General features: G+C 39.8%; 1 protein-coding gene across 2 annotated transcripts in view; it reads left to right on the forward strand.

Annotated features, from left to right (window-relative positions):
• The window catches only part of Exoc1 (exocyst complex component 1), a 45243-nt gene extending 36762 nt beyond the window's left edge, over positions 1 to 8481 (forward strand). For both annotated transcript variants that reach the window (XM_027390927.2, XM_027390928.2), the window contains exons 14-18: positions 852 to 1080; positions 3384 to 3567; positions 5686 to 5885; positions 6941 to 7135; positions 7806 to 8481. In XM_027390927.2, the coding sequence (XP_027246728.1) occupies positions 852 to 1080; positions 3384 to 3567; positions 5686 to 5885; positions 6941 to 7135; positions 7806 to 7958 (961 nt within the window). In that variant the 3' untranslated portion in view covers positions 7959 to 8481. The remainder of the gene's footprint in view (positions 1 to 851; positions 1081 to 3383; positions 3568 to 5685; positions 5886 to 6940; positions 7136 to 7805) is intronic.
• Positions 8482 to 10306: the final 1825 nt, after the last annotated feature.

Genomic DNA, 10306 nt, shown 5'->3' on the forward strand with positions numbered 1-10306 from the left:
TCTCCTTTTTATACAATCCAGAAGCCAGACCAGGGGATGGTGCCACCCACAGTAGGTGGATCTTCCCACCTCAGCTAATCTAATCAAGGTCATCCCCACTCACATGTCCAGAAGCAATCTAGCATAGATAATCTCTCACAGATACACATGGAGGCTTATCCCTGGGTGACTCTGGATCCTGTCCAGTTGACAGTCAACACTAGTCATCACATGTGCTCACTGTCTTGTTAGGGGCATGTTATTGGTCCTATTGTAGACCTCATGAGCTCTTCTGTCTAGTAATCCCAGATGGATAGTCAGAGCTAGTGTTTGCTGGTGGAAAGTAGTGGATTTCTTAGACATAGAAAAGCACTGTTTTGGGGGCTGGAGAGATGGCTCAGAGGTTAAGAGCACTGGCTGGTCTTCCAAGAGGTTCTGAGTTCATTTCCCTGCAACCACATGGTGGCTCACAGCCATCTATAAGGAGATCTGGTGCACTCTTCTGGCCTGTAGGCATATATGCTGGATGTTTTTAAAAAGCAACACATCTAAAAAAAAAAAGAAGAACAGAAGTTGTGATTCCTCCTCCCTCAAAAAAAAGAAAGAAAGGAAGGAAGGAAGGAAGGAAGGAAGGAAGGAAGGAAGGAAGGAAGAAAAGTACAGTTTAGTGCCCAGCTTTACAAATGAAGCAAACAATTGGCTGATTTTATATTCTAAACTGCTATAGAATAGTTCATTATAGTTTGGCATTTTTAGTTGTAGTACCAATTTTTAGCTGTATTTTTATACGATAAACTACGGTTTCAGTTACAGTAAAGGTGGATTCACCTGAAGTTTATACTAATTATATATTTTTCTTGTTTTCTGAATAGGAAAGATATGATTCGACAAATGATGATCAAAATATTTCGTTGCATTGAACCAGAACTGAACAACTTAATTGCATTAGGAGACAAAATTGATAGCTTTAATTCCCTTTACATGTTAGTCAAGATGAGTCATCATGTGTGGACTGCACAGAATGTGGACCCAGCCTCTTTCCTAAGTACTACACTGGGAAACGTTTTGGTGACTGTGAAGAGGAACTTTGACAAATGCATTGTAAGTTGTAAGAATTAATTCAAGAATAAGTCATTATGTAAATTGGCTAATTTATTTAATCCAGGATCTAGTGTTCATGACCCCCAAAACTGTGAAATAGGGAGTTGGTGCCAGTCCATTTGGACAGAGTAAGTTGGAGGGTTTGGTGACACAGACAGATTCTGTGGCACATGGCATAGGGGCAACTTCTGCCTGAGTGACCCCCTGGGTTCCTGAGACTGAGTTTACTGATCTGTGACCTTTGACTTAATGAAACAATTGAAAGGTCATTGGATTTATTGTTATTTTCATATATTCTAGTAAAATTAACTTATTTTAATTGATAGTTTAAATCATTATAATTTATTTTAATTAATAGTATACAAAGTCCAGTAATCATGCTGATTTCTTTTTTTAAGATTAGTTGCAGCTGGACATGGTGACACTCAAAGATCAGAAGCAGGTGGATCTCTGAGTTTGAGGCTAGCCTGGTCTACAGAGTGAGTTCCAGGAGAGCCAGGGCTATACAGACAAACCAGTTGCTAATAAATTCTAGCAAGCATCATGTCACTCCTCATAAAAAGTAATATTGTTACCTGTTAGACTACACAGTTTGTAGGAATGAATTGGAATAAGCCTGGTTCTTTAAGACACTTTCATTTTGTTAATGTACTGTTGGATTTTTACTTGAATGTTTCTATTCTATAGCCTGTAAGTTATACCTATTTCTTAAATACCCTTAGAATAATGCAGGTGAAAATATTAAGGGCAGTTAAAACCTATGCCATTTTTTAATACTTAAGAAAATAGCACTCTCAGGCCTGGAGAGATGGCTCAGAGTTTAAGAGCCCTGGCTGCTCCTCCAAAGGTCCTGAGTTCAATTCCCAGCAACCACATAGTGGCTCATAACCATCTGTAATGACATCTGGTACACTCTTCTGGCATACAGAGTCAGAATGTTGTATATATATTTTAAAAGAAAAAGAAAACAGCACTCTCTGGATTGGGAGTTATTTCAGTGGTACATGGCTTGCCTGGCATGTGTAAGACTAAAGGCTCAGCCCCAGTATCACACAGACAACATACCCCTCTCCAGGAGTGTTGGTGACTGGGAGCTTCTTACTATAGGAAGACACTTTGGAGGAAAAGGAAGAGCTAACAAAGGTTGAGATAATGGAGTGAGTGACACTGTGGAAAGTTATAGAGGCATTGTCCACTTCCAGAATGTGTGGTCCTGGTGCTTTTCTTAGCACATTGTCTGGCGGAGAATAAGTGCATCGTACCTAATAGTCTGCATGATTCACAGTGTACATAGCCTCTTCTGACCCTCACAGTACCACCACCTTGGGGAGGGGATGCCAGCATTACATTCCTGAGTCATGTGACCCTCACATCACCACTACCTCAGGAGGTGATGCAGGTGTTCAAGAGGTAGAGTTACTTTCCTGAGTCAGCAGTTAAAAAGTGACCAAACTGCTTCTCAGACCCACAAGCCTGGTGGCAACACTGTAGTCCTCTACTGCCTTGTCTATCTGACCAAATGCCACATACTTGTTAATACTGATGAAGTGGAGCATTTGGAACAGGAAACCCAAGTAGTTGGCAGAGTTCTCAGAGCTTTTACCCCAATACCCATAGTCTAGAAATTACTGTCTGGTCCATAGTCATATAGGTTTTTAGCTTATATTCCTCATATCTCAAGACAGAGATTTTAGGTAGAAATTGAAGTGATTTGACTGTAAGTGGCTCTAGACCCCCTGAAAAGTACTTAGAATCATACTTGTATCTATAGATCTTTCTGGACCCTGGTGGCTAGATGAAATGCAAGTCCATACTAGAAATTTGTGATCTCTGGTCTTGTACCCCTCTCCCCAGAGAATTTGTCTAAATAAAAGTTTTAGGTAAGTAACATTTGGAAATGGATATACTTTTCAAACTTAGCCATTTGGCCACCAACCAGAAATAAACTAGGGATGTCCTGCATGCCCTGACCTTGGCTCTGCTCTGCCCATAGTGGATACCTGCCTTGTCCCTGTCCATCATGAATAGTAGAATGATGTACTGATTCCAGTTGAAATACAGACTTAAAGCTCAAAGTCCTTGATTGACTCATCTTTTAAACAAGTCTAATTCATCTTCGTGCTTTTATTATCTGAATACAATGCAGTGTAGAATGTTTCTATCTAGAGAATTGGTTTTCTTCATTACTATTGTTAGTGCAGTTCTAAGAAGTATCTGTAATGCTCTGGGCAACTGTGCATTTGGTCATCTGTGGTTTCTAAGTTGCTTGGTGTTTTCTCCCCTTGCTTTCTGTCTAACTTTAGAGTAACCAAATAAGGCAAATGGAAGAAGTAAAGATCTCGAAAAAAAGTAAAGTAGGAATTCTTCCATTTGTTGCTGAATTTGAAGAATTTGCTGGACTCGCAGAATCAATCTTCAAAAATGCTGAACGCCGTGGAGATCTGGACAAAGCATACACCAAACTAATCAGAGGAGTGTTTGTTAATGGTGAATTTTTATGGTTTGTTCTAAAGAATGTTATGGCTCCTTTTGTTGTTTCTGGGTAACTCTGAAGCTGGGTGGGACATGCTCACTGTTTTTTAGTAGTCTTTAGTCCTTTAGGCTTTCTAAAATTGAGCACCTATTAAATGTGAAAACTAAGCAGCATATAAGCTAATTCCCATCAAGAGCCACTCTTGTTCCAGGCTCCTGGGCCTTATTACTACCCAAAATTGAAGGTTGTTTTTTAAATGCAGAAAATGACCTTGTTTCATTTGCATTTTAATAAGGGTCTTCTGGGTGCTTGGCAAGGATGTCTGTGTAGTGCTTACAAGTCCCTGTAACACAGGGAGATTAGCTGTGTGCTGGCCTGTGTGAAAGCGCCCAGTAAGTTGAAGACATTTTTGGACATGTTATTTAATTTGAAATTGTCTTGATTGCTTACACTCAATGATTTCAAAAGAAAAATTGAACAGGAAGTTGAATTATGTCATACAGCATGTAACTTTTTTTTTGTTTGTTTTGTGAAAGGAAGCCTAGAGAAGGGATAGATGAACCTCATGATTGAGTGCTTAGTATTTAAATTTTAAAGTTTAGTTGGGGGGCAGGCATGATGACTTGGTGGTTCAGAGCATGTGCTTGCTGTCTTGCAAGTTCAGTTCCCAGATTCCACATCAGGTGTCTTCCAACTGCCTGTAACTCTAACTTGGAATCTGACGCCCTCTTCAGGCCCACACAGGTACCTGTAGAAAGCTACACAACAGACACACACATACATAATTTTGTTTTATCTGATTCTAAAATAAAATACACTCATATGCACTCAGAAAAACTAGAACATAGACTTTTAAATCAAGGGACAGATTATTTGTAACATTTAATGTTTCTGCTTACAGGCTTTTCCATACCCCTCTCCCTTTCTCATATATATGCATATTTTATGTATGGTTTTGTAATCGACATTTTTAGTGTACTTTTCCATACACTGAAAGCTGCTTAACTCCATAACGTGTTGTCTTTCCTTATCCATTAATATAGATTTTTGTATCATCTTTTTTTTCTGTTGCTTTGATAAAGTAATACCCTGACAAAAAACCAACTTAAGGAAGATTTAATTCACATCACATCATGGCAGGGAAGTTAGGTCAGCAAAGCTGGAAGCAGCTGGTCACATAACATCCACAGTCAGTAGAAAGTAGCAGTGGATGAAAGTAGCAGTGGATGCATGCATGTTAGTGTTTGATTTCTCTATGCGCATACAGTCTAAGATCACCTGCCTAGGGAATGGTACCACCGACAGTGGGCAGGTCTTCCCACTCCAGTTAATGTAACCAAGATAATCACCCACAGCCATGCCCAAGGCCCATCTCTCACATCATATAGAGTCTGTCAAGCTGACTGTACTTATCATTATAGTAACTATAATTATTTTAATGACCACTTGATCTTCCAAATAACACTATTTACTTACTGAATATGCCTTTGGTATGTTTTAGTTTGTTTCCAGCTAGAAATAAAATTGGTGAAGTTTATGTATACATCAAGGTTTTGCCAAATTATGGTGCAGAGAGCTTATCCCAATTTGCTGCTCTGAGCATTTAGTGAAAGTCTACAGTGCTCTGTATACTCTACAAGGGCTGGATATTATTCCTATTGTTAGTCTGTATCCCTTGCCTTACTAGTAGACTCTAAATGATCTCACTCATTTCATTGCACTTCGTGATTTTGCTCATGGTGTACTTGTAGGGGTTTTCCAAATTTTGTGTCACTTTTTTTTTCATCTCTTGTGCTTGAGTCATTCTTTAGAAAATCATGCTATCACAAAACTAGATTTTTAACTAGATATATTTTTCTTGATGCTTCTGATCCTGTTACTGCTTTTTATATTTAAGTAATATGAGCATTTTAGAATCTAGCCATGATGTTAATCATCTAGCTGCCCTAACATACTAGCTATAATTCATAATTCCTCCACTGATTGGAATTTCCACAAGTTCATGGTATTGTTTAAAAACTGATTGTTTCTGGGGGCTGTGAGAACCTGGCAATGAAGAATATTGTATTTAGTACTGAACTGTTTGACTCACATCAGACAAGTTTTCTTTCTTTTTTCTGCTTTGATTTTAGTTGAGAAAGTTGCAAATGAAAGCCAGAAGACCCCCAGGGATGTTGTTATGATGGAAAACTTTCACCACATTTTTGCAACTCTTTCTCGTTTGAAAATCTCGTGTCTAGAAGCTGAGAAAAAAGAAGCCAAGCAGAAGTACACTGATCACCTGCAGTCTTACGTCATTTCCTCTTTAGGACAGCCTCTTGAAAAACTAAATGTAAATGGATTTTCATTTGGTCTTTTCTGCTTTTGAATCCATATAAACGGTGGCACACCAAGGTGTGGAAGACACTCACTCCTACAACAAGAGGGTTGTAATTATTTATGCTCAGTGCCTGCATGGGCAACTCAGAACTCATCTCAGAGTAAATAAATAGTATGTAAATTGAACATGATATGAGCTAAGATACTGTTATCACATTTTACAAGTAAGGAGATGGTGAGCCATGACTAAGTCAGATGTGGTAGCACACACCTTTAATCCCAGCACTTGGGAGGCAGAGACAGGCGGATCTCTGTGAATTTGAGGCCAGCCTGGTCTACAGAGTAAGTTCTAGGACAATTAGGGCTACACAGAGAAACCCTGCCTCGAAAAAAGAAAGGAAGGAAGGAAGAGACTGGGGAAAAGGTTCGGGGGTAAAGTGCTTGCTGAGTTTCTCACATCCTCATAAAATTATGCCATAACCCCAGCTCGGGGACATGGAGGCAGGCAATTCCCAAGTCCTCACTGGCCAACAAATTTAGCCTAAACAGTGAGTTCCAGAATCACTGAGAGATCTTGCTTCAAAAAATAAGGTAGAAAAGCAATTGAGGAAGACATCCTGATGTCAACCTCTGGCCTCCACACACATTAAAACAAAAACAATTATTTTATACATTGCCATTCTTTTCTTTCCTGACTTGAGTCATTTTCCTGAGCAAATCATAAATAATAAAATTAAGAAATGGTTTTTTTGCCAGGTATAATGGTTTGTGTTTGTAATCCCATCCCAACTTGCAGGAAGCTGAAAGAGAGAGAGAGAGAGAGAGAGGAAAAACCCTGAGTCTATAAACATATTAAATGGAAATGTAGCATATGAGATTATGGTTTTATATGCTCACATTAAAGAAATAGAAGGAAATCCAAAGTGTTAATAGTTACTACTGAGTAGCATAGTAACAGATTGTTATTTTAGCTTCCATGCACTTACATACTTTTAAACCTGCTTTTTAAAACGTTCAGGTGATAATATAAGAAGTTCTTAGCCATTATTCCTTTTCATTTCCTTGAAGCATTTCTTTGAAGGCGTTGAAGCCCGAGTAGCTCAGGGCATACGGGAGGAGGAAGTGAGCTACCAGCTTGCATTCAACAAGCAAGAGCTTCGCAAAGTTATTAAAGAGTATCCTGGCAAGGAAGTGAAGAAGGGTCTGGATAACCTCTACAAGAAGGTTGACAAGCATTTATGTGAAGAGGAGAACTTATTGCAGGTATGTGCGTCCGCTGGCTTTGCAGACTCAGGCTTCTGGACATGGATGCTACATGTGCTCTGTTTTTAGTGCCTAGAAAAGCTCCATAGCCAAGTGTGGTGGTGCAGGCCTGCAAGTCCCAGAACTTGGGAGGTTGAGTAAGGCACAAGGATCAAGAGATCAAGGTCATCCTACGATACGTAGTGAGTGTAAGGACAACCTGAGTTCACCCTGCCACACACAAAAAAAGTAAAACAAAAGTAAAAGACAAATGTTAAGTATTGCACTTCCTGGATGGTGGTCTTCATTCCACATATAATTGCACAGCTGCGCACAGCTGCATCTGTTGTGGATATTAGAGTCTATGAAATAACAGTGAAAGCATAGTGGGTGCTTGCTCATGCCAGGCCTATCTTAAGTACTCTGCTTTATTCCCTTGTTTAAAGTAGGAGGAAAGAGTGTTATTGTCCACATCTTGTTACAGATATGAACTTGAGGCCCACAGGACCTGTGGCATATAGTTGAGGTCAGAAATCTTTTAAAAGTAGGACTGAGGGTGCTGGCTTCAGGATGCATGTGCTTCACTACCATGCTATACCAAATTCTTAGATTCTCTCTTGTAATCTGTTCTCTTGTGATGTAATCATTTCCCCTCACAGTTCTCTGGCTTTCACTTTCTGTTTTGCAATAGGTGGTATGGCACTCCATGCAAGATGAATTTATACGCCAGTACAAGCACTTCGAGGGTTTGATAGCTCGCTGCTATCCTGGGTCTGGAGTTACAATGGAATTCACTATTCAGGACATTCTGGATTATTGCTCCAGCATTGCACAATCCCACTAAATAAGCCTTGTAAAGGAGAAAAAAAGAAATGAACACGCACTCTCAGTATACCGACACTACATAAAAAAATGAAGCAAGTGCTTCGAGAAGCCAGACTTAAACGACTGTGTGTTATGGAATGTCAGATAATGTGTAGTACTCTGCTGCAGACACTGAAGTACAGAACAATAGCCTGTGGATCAGTTTTATTTGGCCTCCAGGTGATGTACTTCCTTAAGCATCTAGCTCATCATGAAATGCCTTCAGCTCTTCTCAGTGACTGGGCAGCACATTTTCCTTAATTGTTGGCTTCTTGTGTTTTTGAGTGGCTGTCCTGAGTGAAACAGTAGGAGGTTGTTGGCACTCACTACTCGCTGGTTGCTAACAAATCATGGAACTCTGAACGCATTATACAGTATTGTTGGCCCCTTGTCTAACAAGTGTGCATATGGGGAAGGGAGCTGGGGAGGTGGTCAGTTGCCAGCCTCGATTTTGAGGATTATGTGGCTCTGTATATGAAATAAAGAACATTTTTTAAAGTTGATATTTGGTAACATTCCTAGGTTTTATATATCTTGCATATAAAAACAAACTCTTACAAAATCAGAATTAATTGTGAGACCTTATACCGAAGAACACTCAGAATATCTTAGTCAATAGAATAAGAAAAAGCCACTTATAATAGCTTCAGAGATATTTAATATTTAGGACTAACTATTGAAACATGTACTATGTACTGAAAAACCTAAATGTCCATTAGCAGTAGAACAGATGAAACAATGGGATCAGAATGAAAATGTAAATAAATGCCAGGAAATACTCTCAGATGACAAAAGGCATCACCACGAACATCTGCATGTGCTGGGATTCTATTACTATAAAACCTGAAAAACAAACTAAGCCACACACTATATAATACACCTAAAGACCAAACAGTATATCCAAACCATATTAATAGACAAAGGTTAATTTTAACTGGTGGTTTGGCTCTTCTTTAAGTAATAAAGTTCCCGTCCATTATTTTTCCAGACCATAAAGAGCAATACTATTATTTACTAGAAAGAATGTGGGAAAAAGAACTTTTAAGCACATACCTAACAATGATGAGCGAATTCTTGTATGTGGATGAAAAAGTAGTGAGTCAAAATGGCTAACTGGGGAAATTATTATTTATTGAATTCTAAAGTAATATCAGAGTGATGTGAATGAAGTGAGATTGTCTGTTATTTGCTTTAGGTCCTGGGTAGCAGTGCCTCTCAGAATTGAATGTACTTGTGGAATGCCTGGCCACCATGCTGAACTGGGGAGCCTTAGGAAATAGGCTTTGCGTGGTCCAGATCTGCAGTTCTAACCATCTCCAAGCCGCTTCAGTACTGCTGTTATACCAGCAGTCAGGTGCAGAGCTTCTCAGAGCAGTCACATCCCACCTCTGAACAAGTCAGGACTTACGTGCCGTTTCTCCCTTGGGACAGCGGTCTTTTGAACCTGCAGTTTAAGCAAGGTCCCCTGGTTATTTTTAGTATAGTTGTGCTAAGAGTGCTGCTCACCTGAATTTCTGAGTGATATACTTCTAAAGGTTATTTGGGGCAATCCTCATTCTTAAGAGAGGAGACAGAAGGTGGTAGGGTGGGTGGCACAGGGAGGGAGGGATACATGGAATTAGGAGGGAGAGGCAGCAGACTTACCAAGCAAGATGAAGCACTACCAATCTGTGCGCGGTAGAATTGTTTGAGAAGGCAGCTCAAGACCATCTCAGCTGGCATCCCTGCCCATCTGGACTTTGTGCAACATGGAGTCTAGAAGGTAGGTCTCTTTCCTAATTGACTAGGGGAAAAAGTCATTAGGAAGAAATTGGGGAATCGAAGGGCTGTGCTCTAGTCTGCATTTTGTACTAGTCTCCATTTAATTTCCAGCAGCTTTTTCTGGTCCCCTCTCATTTTCATTGCCCTGCCACCCTTCATAAGCACCTGTTCTCATCCCTCATGATACTTGTCAATTTGAGACATGCCGACTTGGGATTTTTGCTTGGTTTACTTGTTTTCTTGTTTGTCACCAGCTTGGCAGCGAGGGTGAAGGCTGCTCCATGGAATCATTGTCTATAACACTTAACTGCTTATTAAGTACTGAGTTAAAAAGTGAAATATAAATAGACTTAGTTCATGGAAGGGAAAAAGCAGGAATGTGCTTAGTAGTGCCTACAGTGTTGGACAAAGCCCACAGTCAACATTGAGGTTCCAGGTGGCTGGAGACCCAGCTTCCCTGCTTTAATGTGCTGCCTTGTTTTAAGTATGCACACAGAGCACTGTGGGCAGTGTCACGATCATGCTGAAAATCCCTGTAAGGAAACTGGCCCTCAAGTAAATGAAAAT

This window comes from Cricetulus griseus, assembly GCF_003668045.3.
Source record: "Cricetulus griseus strain 17A/GY chromosome 1 unlocalized genomic scaffold, alternate assembly CriGri-PICRH-1.0 chr1_1, whole genome shotgun sequence".
Taxonomy (NCBI): domain Eukaryota; kingdom Metazoa; phylum Chordata; class Mammalia; order Rodentia; family Cricetidae; genus Cricetulus; species Cricetulus griseus.